This window comes from Kryptolebias marmoratus, linkage group LG9, assembly GCF_001649575.2.
Source record: "Kryptolebias marmoratus isolate JLee-2015 linkage group LG9, ASM164957v2, whole genome shotgun sequence".
Lineage (NCBI taxonomy): Eukaryota > Metazoa > Chordata > Actinopteri > Cyprinodontiformes > Rivulidae > Kryptolebias > Kryptolebias marmoratus.
Genome location: NC_051438.1, coordinates 18,705,672 through 18,722,882, shown reverse-complemented (window position 1 = coordinate 18,722,882; position 17,211 = coordinate 18,705,672). Strand labels below are relative to the sequence as shown.

General features: G+C 38.5%; 1 protein-coding gene across 1 annotated transcript in view; it reads left to right on the top strand.

The window, feature by feature from the left end:
• pcdh11 (protocadherin 11) overlaps positions 1-13,162 on the top strand; it is a 142,657-nt gene extending 129,495 nt beyond the window's left edge. The window contains exon 7 of the mRNA XM_017428284.3: positions 11,633-13,162. Coding sequence (XP_017283773.1) covers positions 11,633-12,087 — 455 coding nt within the window. The 3' untranslated portion in view covers positions 12,088-13,162. The remainder of the gene's footprint in view (positions 1-11,632) is intronic.
• The last annotated feature ends 4,049 nt before the right edge of the window (positions 13,163-17,211 follow it).

Genomic DNA, 17,211 nt, shown 5'->3' with positions numbered 1-17,211 from the left:
TACCAAAAAGAGTCCTGGGATTGTTTGTTTAAAAAACATTTGCAAACAAACACAGTCCCATTGATCTCAATTATTTTTTCCCGAGCAGTTTTTTATTTTATTTTTTCAGTGAATTTTGTCTACGTTATGCGACATACAGCAACCAAAAGTCACAATACACTATTCCCAATTGAGATGCACATGTTTTATGTCAAAGCTGCATGACTAAATACAGAACAATATCTTAAACAATGCTGTAATAATGGTGCTTCAGTCATTCATTCATTCAATGGCACCCTTGGTAAATAGACAATAAATAGTTTTTCAAAGTATTTTAAAGTAATAGTTCAGAATCTTTTGAAGTGGGGTTCAGAAAAGGTTCTGAACAATTATATCCTACCTGAAGCATTGCAGTCAGTTTTGTATAACATTGTTATTTACCTAAAATTCTGAAGTTATAGCACTGCTGGTGAAGACCTTTTGGCAGAATTATTATAATATCTCTGCAAAGTAATCATGTCATGTAAAAGTAATGTCATTGTAAAGGATTTATAAAATAGTGGTCACATGAAATTTTTCAGTCTGGAGTTGTTTCAAGATGACAGCAATCCATTTTGGTCTTGACCACACTCCAACTAGCTGTCAGCTTGTCAAACTCTGTTTCTCCCAACGTAGGTATATCAAAGAGCTATCTTCAACAGGTGAAATATTTATCGTTATAAGCTTTCTCCAGAAGCCCATTTCAACAGATGTACTATCCGTTTAGCTCACATTGAGACCAAAAAGTTAAATCAAATTTCCATTTTAGTTCATCTGAGTTCGGGGTGTATTAGTCACCCACAGCAAGTTTTATTTCAAGTAAGTATTTTGAAGTTTTGCAAATGTTTGTCACCTTTAGTTGATGCGTCTCCTCGAAGATTACGAATGCTCTAGTTTCTGAGCCATTGTTTGTGGGCTTAACTTTATGCCATTTTTATTGTTGTTGTTTCAGCTGCTGCTTTTTTACACAGTCTCTCCTCCCTCTCTCCCCTCCATGTGTCTATCTGTGTCTGTCGCTCTCTCTGCTGAGAATGCTAGCTGACAATGTCTGCACTCAACACGCCCCAAATAAAGTGCGCAGTGACAGAAACATTAACACAAGCCACTGAGTACCTCTGTGATTTTAGCGAGAGCGTATCTGTCAGCCGGGGGCCCGGAGGAGTAAAAAGCACACATCTGAACTTTCACTGGCTGGTGTTTGGGTGGGGGATTGTGACAGTCAGCATCAAAACAGGAAAAGTAAAGCTGTGATTTATTGAATGTGCTGCTTGTGTCTGCTTTCATGTTTGCCAGCGATACATAATATGACTTTTCTCCCGCTTTCAGGAACACGGCGATGCGGATGAATTAAACATGTTAAGCAGGACCGGGGTCCCTTTCTGAAAGCCTTACCCTTTTCACGATAACCCCTTTTTAGACATTCAGTGGACTTATCACAGCGTATAAATAGGACAGAATTCATTATTCAGGGGAGGTTTCGGTGAAAAATTAATAGTTGTCCCCGGAGGAGTTTCTGTGGCACTTTTGAGAGGGAAAACCTTTAAAGTGTACATGCTCAGGGGAATCTGGAGAGAGTCTGCCCTTCATATTAAAACTGTTACCATGCTACGCTACACATTGATATTGGAAATGTAAGTTTGCTCATCACTAATGACTGTGACTAATATTGTATACAGTCTAAATTCGTGCCTAAGCCGTCTGCGAAACATTCTGGTGGCGAGAGGGACGAAAAGGAAGGGGAAAAAGGGATCCCACGAGTGTCTTCTTCTGACAACTCATACAGATTACACATTTTCGGTTATTGCCTGTTAGGACAAAACACCAGGGGTTGAGCTGCTGACATCTGTAAAGACTCCTATTTGTAACAACATTGAATTATTTTACTCAGAAGTGCTTCACGATACAATAAACCGGCACGCTAGAAAAACACAACCCAAACTGTACATCAAGTCCTCCTCTCAGCGCTGTCATAAAAGAGATTAGATTTTTCAACATACCCAGATTACTCATGTCCTGAAATCAGGCTGCTGCCGGTGCTGACTTGTTTGCAGTCGGCCCGTTATCAGTTGAAAGATGGGCTTCACGCTGCCTTTGTATCCGCTTCCTATCTGCCCGGCCATGGAGGCAATAACAATAATGTATGGCTAAGGGAAAACAGCTAATCATCAATGACTGCAAGATATATGGCATATAGAGTGGCACCTTGTTTATTACCCTCTCTTTTCCTCCTGCCGTATCCTTCGGCGAAATGCAGACAGGCTGCTGGAACTGAGAGCTTCTTCAATGTTAATTTGATTCATTCTTGTTTTCCATAATAATTGGGGCCAATGGGTCAGTGTGATGAATTTGCTTGTTACATGACATAGGATGTAGCACATCAGTCGCTGCTGTACAGTTTGTCCCGCCACCATCTTCCATCATGCAAAAAACGAGCGCTGCATTTTTCATCAGCCACTTTCGGAAAACGTGCTACTGGTCCCCGAACGCAACAGGTTTAAATTCTTTGAGGAGCCTGCTTGTACTTCAGATCAGCTTTTAATTTGAAAGCTTGGAGTGTTATAAGTGACATTTACATTTTTAGATCAAAGTCATCTCCAAAATAATCAAGATTGGTTTGATAGTATTCCAGCTGGAATAATCCAATCTTCTTGCAAATATCAGACTGCCTTGTCAGCTCGCACTTAATCAACCTTTTTCTTATTCTTTTTTTTGTTCTTTCCTAATCCTTCTAAAATATTTTCACTTCCTTTTCATTCCACACTCTTCATTTTCATTTCCCAGAGCTCACATTATCTTCACAGTATGGAAATGTTGAGCCATTCTTCGACGTGCAATGAATTTCGAGATGCATTCACGGGAGTTTTTTTTTTCTGTTTTGTTTCATAAATATACATTTATGTATTGCCTTCTTGTCAGTAACGGCACACCTGCACAGTATATCTGCAGGATCATCCAGCGCCTGCACAAGTGCAAATTTACACCAAAAAAAAAAAAAAAAAAGAGAGAGAGAATGAATGGCTGCCCGTGTGTGAGATTTTAAACTGCAGAGCGATCCCTGTGTGTGTGGGGGCATGTGTGTTTGCACCTCCACGAGCATGTCTTGCGTTTCCACCCCCCACGGCAACTCCGCGCCTCCTCCTCTGTGTGTCATTGTGGTGATGAGCGCTGATTGCAGTTTGTTATGGTGTTTGTGCCTCTCATCTATCTGGCCCATGCTGGGTATTTGGCCAGGCCTGATTGTGTTGACGGTGACACCGGCATCTTGTCCTCAGGTGGGGAGGCCCAATTGTAGTCCAGAAGCATAATGAAAGAGATGTAATCAAGCAATGTCACACAGAAAAAAAGAAAAAGAAAAAAATCAAGAGCAAGAAAACTGGTTCTGTGTTGAGTTTCTTTTTTTTTTCGCCCGTCCCCAACTGCGCCCTGTTGATAGAAATCACACAGATTTAGTTGTAGATGTCAGAGACTGCGTTTTTCTTCTGTAAACATTTTATGCTGCGGCAAAAAAAAGGAATTTTGAGGTGCCTTTTCTCCCTCTGACAACAAAGGTGACTGGAAGATAAAAGGACATACATTAGATTAAGTCTGTACATTCTTTGCTGCGTTGTATGGCCTGCGCGGAGAAATGGGCGCCTCAAACTACAACATACTTTTAATCAATGGCAACAAAAAGAAAAGAAGCAAGTGTTTGGCACTCGGTTGTTCTAGGGATCCTCTCTCTCTTTGTGCACTTTGTCCCCTTCTCCGTGCTTTGTTATTTGTTTTGGTGTTCTAATCTCTGCCAAGTCAATAATATTCTTTGTAGTCTGAAATTGTGTGTCGGGAACAAAAAGGGCCTCCTCCCTTTGTCGAAAGTACCTGCCTGTGACTTTTCACGCTCTCTCAGACTCCCAGATAGAGTAATCATTAGATGTTGTTTTCTGCCTGCAATTACTTTCGGTTACAATGGGTCAAACACTAGGAAAGCAAAAGGGGTCGCGGGAAGACAAGGCTAGATGGATTACAGGCGAGGAACTGTATAGGTCCCACAAGCGCTGATAAATACATATGTGGCTCAGAGACCCGCCGTTGTCAGCGGCGTCTCAGTAAATGCATCAGACGTAATTAGTCTAGAGTATATATGGACAACCTCACTTCCTTCTTATCTGAGTCACATTGTCTCCTCGAAAAAAAAAAAAGGGCAATCCGTTACTTCTGGCACTATTTGTTTTAAGAGGCAGAAAAGGGGGGGAGTGATGTCGCTGTCTTTTTGTATATCTCACGTTGTATCGCCGCTCCACAGAACTGCTCGAAAATTTATGTTTCAGTGGAAAGATCTGCTTTGTTTATATTAAAGGCAAACTAATTATCTTATTTTCCCACAGTTTCTAAGCTTTAGTCTGTCTGATGAGGAGGTCAAGTAGATGAATTGTTACTAACTGCATGGGCAAGGCTATTTGCAGATATTTTAAAAAGGCCTTGACGGTTGCAGCTTTGTATAGATCTTAATGCGTCACTCTTTTACACGACCCCTCTGACCTCTGTGTTATAGCTCATCTGCCTTCCAAACACATGCCAACTTTCCATTGCCACAATGGAGCATTTATTTCTCCTGAATGCCCTTGACCGCAGTCACAATGACAGCTCTCACTGCCTTCACCAGGTATTACTCTGCGCCTTCCCCTGATAAAAGTAAACCAAATAGAGTTTAAGCCTGAAATCCAGAGAAAAGCACGTTTTCAAACTGCATATAGGCATTTTTTTTTTCACATTAAGTCACACTGTAAAAAGAAAAACAGTCATATGGTCCGGATCTGAACCGGAGTGCAGAAATAACGAAAAATAACCACGTTGTGAAAATACATAGTCAAACAGTTAAACTGATAGTTAAAACCCTTTTTTTCATCTTTAATAATACATTTGATCTTATGTTTTTTTCCACTTCTTAACTGTTAAATGAAGGATGTTTACATGTGTAATGGGAATAACATTACTAATATACTGCATATGACACAAAAAAGAAGTTATAATACCAAATACTGGCAAAAAAACAAAATATGTTTTGTGTGTGTGTTTTATTGCGTTTTTGTTGTTTAGAGTTTTACTCTAGAATTTAGTAAGAATCTTCCATAATTAATCAATAGTTCTATGTAGGACAGTATATTACAAAAAAGAAAATAGATTTATTCCTTTAAAAATGACAAACTTTAGGGACTAGGGGAGTTATACATAAGCCAGCAGTGGAAAAACAACTCGTTCATATCCATGAGACTTGTAAATGGGCTGCCTTTCATCTGTAGTTCTAGGAAACGGAAACAATGGCCTATCCTTCAGACACCAGCACTTTGCTTTCCAGTGGAACACCCCGTGTTTTTAATAGATCTATTATTAATAAGTACCAAGCATTTGCTTATCCAGATTGAAGGTTTCAAGTGGACATCAGTGATTAGATAAATAAGCACAAACCTGTTTAATTCTACTAATATTCTAATTCTTGGAATATTTGTTTTTTCTTAGATTTCTTTTCTCTGATCTTCCAGATACAAAACCCATGTGAGTGCACTTAGTGTATTTTTTTCCCATTATCCTATTTATTGCCTTCTCATCACACAAGTGCACAGAATAGGATAATAGTGTTTGCACTCCTGATGAATGTAGTAGTCTACAATGGTTCCTTTGACAACTTTTTTTTTTCTTTTCTGGAGTCATTGAACATTGAATCCCAATGTTTTCTCCTTATGACAAGACCAGAGGACTGAGTAATATTATATGAGTAATATTATATTTATTAGTAAAAGTTAAATGTTTTAGTTTATTTCAGTTCTTCTAATATAAGACTTGAACATTAGAAAATAACACTTTTGCATTCCCCTGTAATAACAAAAATAGAAAGTATTCGTACAACATATGTGTTAAAATCAAAATGGAAAACAAATAAAGAAATCCTTAATTTATTGAAATTAAAGTAGAACACTGTAGTTGTGATTGAATACTAACATTCAGGTGCAGCAGGGGAAAAAAAGTGTGTATTTCCCCGTGCCTTGTTAGACATAAATGCACGCGCCATTCAGGCAAACAAATAAAAATAAATGAAATAAATAAGTACTGAACAAATTACCAACGCAGGATAAGTCAGGCGCCTTGTCCACCTTCTTGATGGCTGTTCGAAGAATTGAATGTCCTAGATGCATGCAATTATCCTTTTAATTAGCAATAATGAGTTTGTGCATGCTGAAATAATGAGCTGAATCGTGATATGTGTGCAGATCTTAATGCGAAGCTTATCAAGATGTAACAAGCTCTGTCACTAAATATCATTAACTGTCATGTTAAATATCTCATACTACTGTACGGAGAAGCTCCAGTGTGATGGCTAATATGCATCCCTACTTGTGTGTGTGGGTGGGTGGTGTTTGTGTGTGAGCGCATTTGTAGAAATCACAGGAAAAGACAGAAAGGATAGCATAGTACAGTGTAAAGCAGAACAATAATACTGTAATGAAAAGACTCTCAAAGTAGACTTAGGCATTACCAAAGCTTTCACTTTTTGCCTAAATATAGTTTAATTTTAGCATAGATGTTTGTTAGATTTAAAAATGTACATTTTTTGTGATTTCCAAGAGTGATTTTTCCTTTTTTAAACCAGAAGTTGGCACCTTCACTTTAAAAAATGAGCCTGCAATTGCTCCACTTGCACCACTGACTGGGAACTTGTGCTTTCATCAGCATGAATCAAAACTTTTTTTTTTCAATATTAGATGATTTAAAGCAGGTCTTTTCATGAACACACATCAAATGTACTTTTGACGGACTGAGATGTCCAACTGCATTGTTTCTTAATTTTAGTCAAGCTGTTAGCTGTAATTATTGCCCACCCCCATGAAGGGTGGGAAATCATGTAAATGCCTGCATCTTTGTGTGTGTGTTTTCATTTCACTGCCTATTAGCAAAATATCTTGTGAACAAATGGACAGATTTTAATAAAACTCACAGAAAGTAACTGTGGATGTACATCTGTAACTGAGCAGTTTTTGAAGTCAACCTGATTCCAGATGGCCACCACAGCTAATAGACCTTAGCAAACACAAAAAGGCCTATAACTCAGGTAATTTTACAAATTAGGAGCTAGAACTTGGTGTATTAGTAGCTGAGTCTCATCGTCACACACACCTTGAGCACTAACAGATCATGTGAGGTTGTTGTTTAAATCTTTGGCGGTGGGTGAAGTGTATTCCCTCAAGGAAAGTTACTCTAATTTACACAGTGTTTTCATTTAGTGCAAAAGCCATATTTAGAATAATTTCCATGTCCTACTCTTCTGGTCCCTTTTTTTAAGACATGTTCTATGTTTAAACAAGTCTGTATTCTGTGACTGCACCAATGGAAGGTCGCATGAATGTGGAAGCAGGTTTGTTTGATCCGCGGCCAAAGGACGTGTTATTGTTGCAGAACAGGATTGCTGTAGGCTACCTCTGATTCTGACCTTGTACGCGATCACAACATCACGTCGGAAATTGTGGCACAATGTCTTCAGATACACAACAAGGCCATTGATATTACATCACCCTGTCACACAAGATGTTTGGAATCAGATCATGAGCTGAATATTGGAACTCAAATTCATGTTAGGCATCGGTGAGATGTTCAGTTGACATGTCAGAGTTGCTAAACAGGTATCCAGGTTACTTTTCATCTGAATCACCACTACTCCGTAAAGATGAATCATCACAAATGAGAAAAGTAGGTCTGATCTCAGTCGTGCTGCCTATTAAACCCAATCGTTTGCCATTATCCCCACTTGTCTGCCATTCAAATTTCCTTGAAGGGAACGCAGGAAAGAATGTTCACACCACAAGGAGATCTGTTGCATCAGTAATGTTTGATTTCTTCCGAAAGCTCCGTGGGGTACAGTTGTTTTCCCAGAATACAAAAGACAGCAGTATCACAAAGGGGTCTGCAGCATACCGCGAGCTGACAAAAGCAGCTAGAGCTGTCAGCGACATCACTCAAGTCATCCTTCTAACCCTCCAAAACCCACTGCAGCCTATCCAAACTATCCCACCGGAATAGAAAATAGTTCAGGCCCGTGTCTTTTTCAGAGGCTGCTTAAGAAATAATTTATATAGAATTTGTAAGAATAACAGGCTGTTGACATAAAGCTGTTGTGCATTAAAACATTAAAACTCAGGGAAAATTGGGGATGGGGGAAGACCAGGGGTAGCAGTCTGCTTCAGTTTCTGAAACAGCAAAACTGATTATTTCATATGCATTTATTTACACACTGATGTTTGCTGGCAGTCTCGAGTCAATTGTTTTTATTACAGTAATTAACCTCACTTCTTAAATTGCTCAGGCAAATCCTGTGAGTGCAGCAGTCATATGGGTGACTTTTTTATCAGGGAAACTTTTCCTATAAGTTCAGTCAGTTTAGCACGCTGTAGTGTATTTTATTGCTCTTTCAGTATTTTATTTATTGCTAAATTTGACTAATTCCAATTATTGTCTGTCTGGTAGCCGACATGAGCAGGTGCATCTTATCCCTCCCGTGGCCTACAGGTCAAATTGACCCAAAGTTACAAGGGCTTCTCCACCTCTCTCTCACCTCTCTCTCTTTAGAGGGCTTCAGGAGGGTTAACAGCAAAATAAATGAAAGACCCAGCATTCCTTGAAGGAATCCATATCAGCTGCAATCTTTAATGCCAGGATTTTAAACCAACATCATCTCATGTTGAGAAATGATGGAGTTATGGATGTTTTGGTCAAACCTTAAGAGTAATATTATGCCCAATCTCATGTGATATCATGTGATTTGTTAGCACTTGGAGGGAGTGTTGTGACTGTCAGCTACTACCACAGCAAATTTTAGCTCAGTATCTGTGAAATTCACTGATTCAAAGCCATTTTTGTGTTTTGTAAGGTCAGTTGGCTGCAGCATCCATCTTGAAATGAGTTGTAGACGTCCAGCTGATGGTCACTTTCTGCGAGTTTTACTAAAACCGATTGAGTGGTTTAAGAGATATTTTGCTAACAGACAAAGAAGGGTTGACTCCAGCTAATATTGTGAAAATCTTTGCCATAGACAATGCACAATGTTTTGTGTTCAAAGTATGTGTTGGGGACAGTGCCCAGCTACAGCCTCACCAAATTTTGCTCAGTATCGATAAAACTGACAAAGTAATAGCAATTGTTGTGTTTTCTATGATCAGTTGGCTGAGGTAGCCATCTTAAACTGGGTTGAATCCAAATGTTAATCATTAATAACTGTATATCCAATGGTTACTTTTTGAGAGGTTTATTAAAATCCATTCAGTGGTTCATGAAATATATAGCTAAAAGTCAGACAGAGTTGATTCAAATAGTTAAGTTTTAGGTACAATCAGTAGTGGGGAAGTTGGGGATAAGTTTGGCATTTTCTTCAAAAGTTCATCATTTATCTATGTTTACTCAATGATCACTTTATGCAAGTGTGATTAAAATCTGACCTGTGATTCATGAGATATTTTGCTAATGGTGGAGAAAAGCAAACACGCATACACACACACACAGAAAAACATTATTGTTCCACCTTTGCCTTCGGTGGTGGGCAGTAATCAGAACCCTGTTGATTTTAGGCGTCTGTAGAAGTGTTTTGCCTACTCACACGGAATACTCACATCTGTGCACCTCACAGCAATAAGCCTGTGCATAAATCTCACAACTTTTCTGAAACCTGAACTATGTATTGCAGCAATATATCAGTCCGAACCTGCTCTGCATGTTTAATATTAAATGCAGTTATTCCCATTTTGACACCCACAGCTATTGATCAACAAAAACAACATTTGCTTGGCCCACCCTCTGAGGGCCGTAGATCACCTTTCATTTATAAAGCAGGCTGCAGTCCGAAAAGCACAGCCTCATTTGTGATTGTATGGATCAATTAAATTTGATCAAGAAGCAATGAGTCGAAGAGAAAACACGAGCATCTATTTGTCTGATTGAGTGCACGCTCGGGTAGGACATTTATGTTAACCTCCGGTGCCTCTGATCAAAAACATTAGCATCTTAAAAATGCTTCGCCAGCAGCAGAAAACACTCGGAGAAAGATTGACTCGGGGCTCGACAGAGACTTGGCTCGGCCCGATTGTGCTAGCTCAGAGAATGAGAAAGCGGCATCCATTTTTGCCTTAATGAAGTTACTGACCCTCTGAAAGGTGACACATTTACCGCCCAAGGGATTTATACACTCGCCGTTATGTGGCTTCAGTTCAATATGGAGAGGACAGATTTGACTCCACGGGGGCCTTCCAAATATACCCTCGCAATTTATACCACGTGACTCACTTTCAGACACCGCTCGGATAATTAAAGCTGACGCGTAGACATTCAATCAGAAACTTGCAGCTCGAACTTATAAGAGAAGGTGCTCACTGAACCAGCGTTTATGGTTTTTAAAGGAGAGAGTGGTGTTAATACCAGAATCTGAATTTTCACTTTTATTTTGCAGAAGGCTGCAAAGCAGACAAGGTTGTTAGAAGTTTTCCAGACACCTGGGGAGAATTAGAGAGTATAAAAACATAGGTGAGGAGGAAACAGTCTTCATTGTGTGGTGGGGTCTAAAAATGCTTAATTATTCATAAGAGTCTCATTTATGCAAATACACTAAATAATTTCTACATGACGGCTGGAAGCTGAGGCCTGGAGGAGGGATGTGATGTGTTTGAATGAGGGCCTCGCTTTCCCTTGCTTGGCCTAGGAAACATAACACCGCAGGCTCTGGGTTGCCTTGGTGCATACTGTTTTACATTCTAATTATCTGCCGTGACAGGCTTTATTGCCAAGTCTCTATGCTGAGGCCTCATCCCAGACTCATTCCACATGTGATGTCAGTGTTGGGATAATGAGATAAGATAGTTTGAGTCTTTAGCCTTGCACATTCTCCTCTTTATTTGGTTTTCTGATTCTTTTTTTATTTTTCTTCCTTCTCATGCAGAAAACATAAGGGCTGGTGCAGTGCGTAATAAATGTACCTTCAAATGTTCATTTAATATTGATTTCCCTTCTTCCCCTTCATTTTGGTTTTCAACTGATTCATTCTTTTTGTCCCATTTTATTTTTCCAAAAACAAGATCAAGGGACAATTTCATTTCTTGCTTTGAGTTTTTTTCTACTTTACCAGATGTATTTTGGATTCTGAGAAATCAAAAGGGCACTGACAGTGATTAAAATAAACAGTGCTCTGTTAAAGATGTTCATTAAATATTTAACACAGTACAGCCAATCTGAGCCACAAACAGCGAGACATATTTTTTCAAACTCTAATTAAGCTACAGGGAATTCATTGCGCATTGTAGGTAAACAGACCGAGTCAAGGGAATACCAATGGAAATTAAATGCTCTGCTGGTGTTTTTCTCATTACAAGATGAAATGAAACATTTATAACTGACTTTCATTTCTCTAAAAGGCTGACATTTTGTGGGTCAGCCTCTGATAAGGCGACAACTTTTTTTTCCCCCTGTTTACATTATGATTCATGAGTTCATTCAGTGCTCTGACTTCACCTCAGTAAAATCATTGTAAATCCAAATGCACTCTGTAAGGTCTGATTTATTATATTAAACATTTTATATTTTTTTCTGTCTTTCGTTTTTACAGCTATTGAGGTGAACCTGCAAAAAGCTCTGGCTGAAGCCTCTGAGACCTGCACCCAGGAGTGTCTAATACTGGGCCACTCTGACAGCTGCTGGATGCCCCCGAGCTTGGCCCAGTTCCAGAGTCCTGGCAGCAACAGTCCCGCCTCCACCCCTACCGCCACCACCATCACCGCTACGCTCCCCTCCTTTGGCTTCCAGCAGAGCTGCTCGCAGGGAGTAAAGGCTAACATGGGGCTCATGGATGGCCGCCACACGCTGGGCAGGTCTGTGCCCAAAAAAGATGAACTGGACAAAGGCTTCAGCCGGCCGCAGTTCTACAACACCCTGGATAGACACTGCAGCAGCAAGAAGGAGGACCCAGTCAAGGTCATCCCGCTAGCAAGCTTCTCCTCACCCGGGCAGCACGCACCCACCGGTGGTGGCAGCAGCTCGTTCTTACACGAGCACCAGTTGTAATTCCTAAAGACAGCTCTTCACTGGCCTGACATACAGTATATACAAAACTCCATCCAGAGATGGGTCATGACTTCACGATTGCTATACATGTGGGAGTATGCATCAGTTAAATAACTTTTATCAGCTCAAGCTCGGTTTTACCAATGAAGACACCTTGGAATGAATGAGACCGTGACAATGTTATTTAGACAAACTCAGAGTGACTGCCTAAAGGGAGTTCATATTGTTTGAAGTGGAGTTCAAAAAAAGGTTATGAACGATTAATATTTTACCTGTTGAAGACAGCTTTTTGAACCTCAGTTTGGAAAAAACAGAGCTCAATTCTGACTAGACTGATGAGCAAATGGCCAGTCAAAGCTGGTTTATAAAATAGTATTTGCATAAACAGTTAAGGACCTTTTTGAGATAGGAGTTCATTTAAGACAACAACAATCCACTTTGGTCTAGGCCACACTTGGACTATCTAGAAATAAACTTTGTACAATAACAATTGGAGAAATAAAAAGTTTTCTACAACAGGTAAGTCATAATCTTTCCATAAAACCCCACTTCAAAAGATCTAAACTATTGCTTTAAGCATTGAAAAGAAAATGTAAGTTTCTACTCATCGGACCCGTGTATAATAAATAAAGTGTAGTTCTATACCAAAGTAGATGCATTACAGGAAAAAAAAGAAATGCTTTCTGTTTGATGTCTGCTTAGTGTTAAGCAAAGGGCACTGTACACTTTAAGCTTAATGGGCCTAGCTTACTAAGACTGCATTCTAAAAGATCATTTCCTGGCACAGAAACAAATGCAAATGCAGTACTTTGTGTTATGAGTGAGCTAAACTGGGCTAAATGTTAATTATGAGCTCTGGGCTGGTGCTGTTTCAGTTCAGGTTCTAGTGAAGCATTGCTCTCTATAACAAGTGTAACATACTCCTTTGGCATTGAAAGATGTTTTCGCCTGAACGTGCTTCAGAAGTCTATTTTGGTCAGGGGACTGCAGAAGGGTTAAAAAAAAAAAAAGGAGAAGAAGAACATCTACAAAGCAAAACTAGGCCAATAGTAGACAGCAACACATCTTTATCTTTTGCACTCTACATTTTCATCACGGACCAATACACAAAATAAATTCCTAAAATAACCCAAACCCTCGCTCCTGCACACATGCATACTCATGATGTTTTTTCCATATGGTGATTGCTCAAACTCTGCCAACTCTATTAGGAAAATCTTCACTCCTTGCATTATTTCAGTAGTTTAGTCGTGAAAGGCACAAACAGATGTGTTTTGAAAATGTAGCTTTTGTTTTCTATCTTTCGGTTTGTTTTTTTGTTTTGTTTGTTTTTTTATGGTCAAAAAATCTTCAGTAATTGAGCCAATTGTGAAATTCTTTTATCTAACTTCTGTGACAGGTGATTTCAGAAACTAACCTTTTTGTGCTTAGGAACTTTGGAGTGAGCATCGCTAATAAAAAGATTGCTGTACATACAAATGCATAGAAAAGGTGACAAAAGTTCAAAGACATTGCTGTTGTTCCTAACATGTTATTAACACCTCTATCCCTGCTAATAATACTTAAACACTTATTCCATGCTTTAAACGGCACCTTTTATGGGTTGCAAAGTCTTCAGGTTCCTACAGCATCCTGAGTCGATCTGAATTGTCTTTGTTAGTGTTATTTTTTTTTGCACTGATCATTAGAATCAACACTGGGAATATTTGAGTCCCTTCACATGCTTCTACTGCCACAACATGCAAGTTCTTTTGATGATAATAACTACTTCAGACTTGCTTGCCTTTGTAACAGATTGGGTGCAGTATAATATATTGCCACAACAATAGGTGACTTTGCTGATATCCATTTTTCTTTCTTGTTACATCTAAGCCAGGTGTCTACATCATCAGGTATATGAGTCATGAGATTCATTTTCTCGTACCATCTTGCAAATTGGGAACAGGCCTAAATCTATAATGCAACATGGGATTCCCGAGGGAAGGTGCGGGGCAAATTGTGTTTGTATGCTCTTAGCTATTCCATTCTCTCACATAATGCCTCTTAACAGTATAAAAGAGGATTTATCTGATATTCGCTGAAATTATCTTTTAAGGGAGCACTGTGTCAAGGACAAAGATAGGGCAGTTCAATTTTACCTCCGTCACTTATGAAAATGAGCTGAATTCAAAACAGGCAACTTAAATAAACCCTCATATAAACATCCATTTAATAAAAACGGTCCTGTTTGAAAATCCAATTTCAGCTCATTTACTAATACTTTTAGTCCTCCCCCACCCCCCCACCTCCCCACCTCCCTTACTTGTCATCTCCTTTCATTGTTTTAGGACATGAAGTGGTATCCACGATACATTTTTAATCAAAAGGAGCACATATCAAAGGGAACATACATCACATTGTCAGAGAAAATTGGAATTTCATCACTTCGCCTAATGCAGGTTCAGCTCTTCATATCTGACACTCCTATTATGTGATCCTAAAGTTGCCTCAAAATCCTCAGGATTATTCTCTACCCTCATAAAAGCAGGGTAGGTACATCTGTTAAATATCCCTAAGAAAGACGAAACTGAGATATAACAATTTTGTTATTTGACAAAATATATGTCATGCATTAACTACAGCAGATAGATGCATTATCTGCTGGTAAAATATGACTTGAAATTGCCTCCTCTGTGTCACACAGAAGAAATTATATGTGGAATTTGTATAGAATGATACACTGTACCACTATATTGAAAATGTGATTGTTATCTGATCACAAGTGTACAGTAAGCACAATTTTACTCCTCTGTCACCCTCATTGTGTTTCAGTTTACCTACATTAACTCTTTTGTGCTGCAGAAAGGACAACTTTGAGAGGGAACTATAAAATACTCACATGAATGTTTACGACTAAGATGTGGCATTTGATCTGAATTTTGCTTTTTTTTCCACGAAAACTGAGTTTACATTTTGTTTTTTCACTTCTTTTCAGAGCACAGAAGTGTATTATTTGTTCATTTTCAGAACAGCATACATATCATTTGAATGTCCGTTATTATTATTTTCTGACATAAGGTTGCTCTGAGTAGCTACTGTTATTGTGTCACAATATGTCTCAAGAATTACTGAAAAAGACCAAACTGTAAGTGTTCCCTTTACATGCTGTCAGTGTGTTTCAGATTTTTCTTTAATATTCTTCTGCTTCATTCAAAAAAAGCAAATACTTTACACACACACATACACACACAAAGCTTTTCCCTTTTTCTTTTCTTTTTTTTTTTTGTTGAAAATGAGTGTGACGATCACAACTCAGTGTTGTACTTTTGCATGAACTGTTTGGACACTGGCATTTCGACACTGGACTATGTGTTTCAAGCGTCCATATTGTTTGACTCGATGTCAGTGTTGAGATTTACTTCTTTTCATCTGTCTAATGGAACAAAACAAATGGTAACCAGTGTACACATTCAAACATTGTGAAGTGCCCATGTCATCTAAACCTCTTCTCATGCACCAACATCAGATATCTATATCATCAGATAATCTGGATTTGAAACTGTATATAGCAGTACCCCTAAGAAATGGTGATAATGGTGAAACATTTTGGAAGACACAGCGTAAGTACTGGAATTCACAATGTTCACAATAAGCAAAAAGGGAAAACATAAGAAGTGATGAGATGACAATCTCTGTTGTAATGTAAATGAATACATATGCATAATACTGATGAGAGTGTGTGTGAATGCATTTATAAGTGATCTTGTAAGTGTGCAAGAGAGAGCCAAAGTGTCTCCTTGCATGTGTGAGTGTGTGTGTGTGTGTGCTGGCGTGCACTTTGCCAGACAATTTTATGTACACAAATTTATCTTGTACAAAATAAATATAAAAAAAATATGATAGAAAATTTAGCTAAATGCTTGTAAATTAGTCATCAGTGAGTCAAGTTTGCTTTGAGAGAAGGCTTCAGTGCTTGCCAGCAAATTTGTATTAAAGCTATACAGTCTGTGTTGTCATGCCTTTGTAAGGTATCCCACTTAATTCAACGAAAAAAAATGACCTTCGTATGGTAAAATGATTTTTCATGTCATTGAATTTTAATTAAACCATTAAATATTGAGACCTCAAAGAAGACATGTGTTGTGTTTGTCTTTAACTCTGCATTACAACAGTTTTATGCCGAAGTTGTAAACAAAAGTTTCAGGCGCTGTAGTAAAAAGTAAGAGATGGGAACGATTTTCAGCTAACCAAATTTTAGCTCAATATGTGTTAAAAAAAGACTACGTTTGAGCCATTTTTGTGTTTGCAAAGGTCTGTTGGCTGTGGCAGCCATCTTGAATTGAATTCCAAAATGTATATAGATGTAGATGTTCATCCAGTGAGATTCAATAAAATCCATCTACTGAATTCATGAAATCATGTAATCTGATAAATTTTTGCTAACAGACAGATAAACAGACAAACACTCACAAACAGGCAATTTTGGGATTGCCTACCTTTCATTACGATGGGTAATAATAGTCAAATTTTACCTTATACCTTATGGAAATCTCATTTTGTTGCTACTTTTTAACTCTGGTGAAGTATATACTGGGGAGGTGATTACTAAATGATGACAGACGTGGTGATTACTAATAGAAAACAGGTGATATGTCAGGAGCTGATAACAGGGACCATGAAAGAGAGAAAACAAACCAAGTAGTTATCAAAAGACCATAGATTTATGCAGAACGTAACCATATTTATTTATTCTTGTTTGAGCAAATGATAATGTGTAAAATCAGTTTTTTTTAATGTTTTCCTTTCTATACAGATTTTAAGAGTGTAAATTGGGTCAAAGTTAGAGAGCCCAAAAGCGAGTTACTTTCTCCCTTTAAAATCACTGTTCAAAAGCTACTTCATAGTCTGTAATTTTGTTGTCATCACAGTAAATATCTTCTGCATTACGCCAGCCTAGTGGCTCTGTTGACACGCTTTAAAAGATAATGAGTGGCTGCCTTTCACTCTGCTCTATTTTTGACCAACCAGCTAACCAATCATAGCAAACTGGGCCTTCTGAAATGCTATTAAAGAAAAAAAAGGAAAATAAAGCATTTTAGACAGGGCACCGGAGGAGCTTGCATGCTATGTTGCAGAAGGTATCAT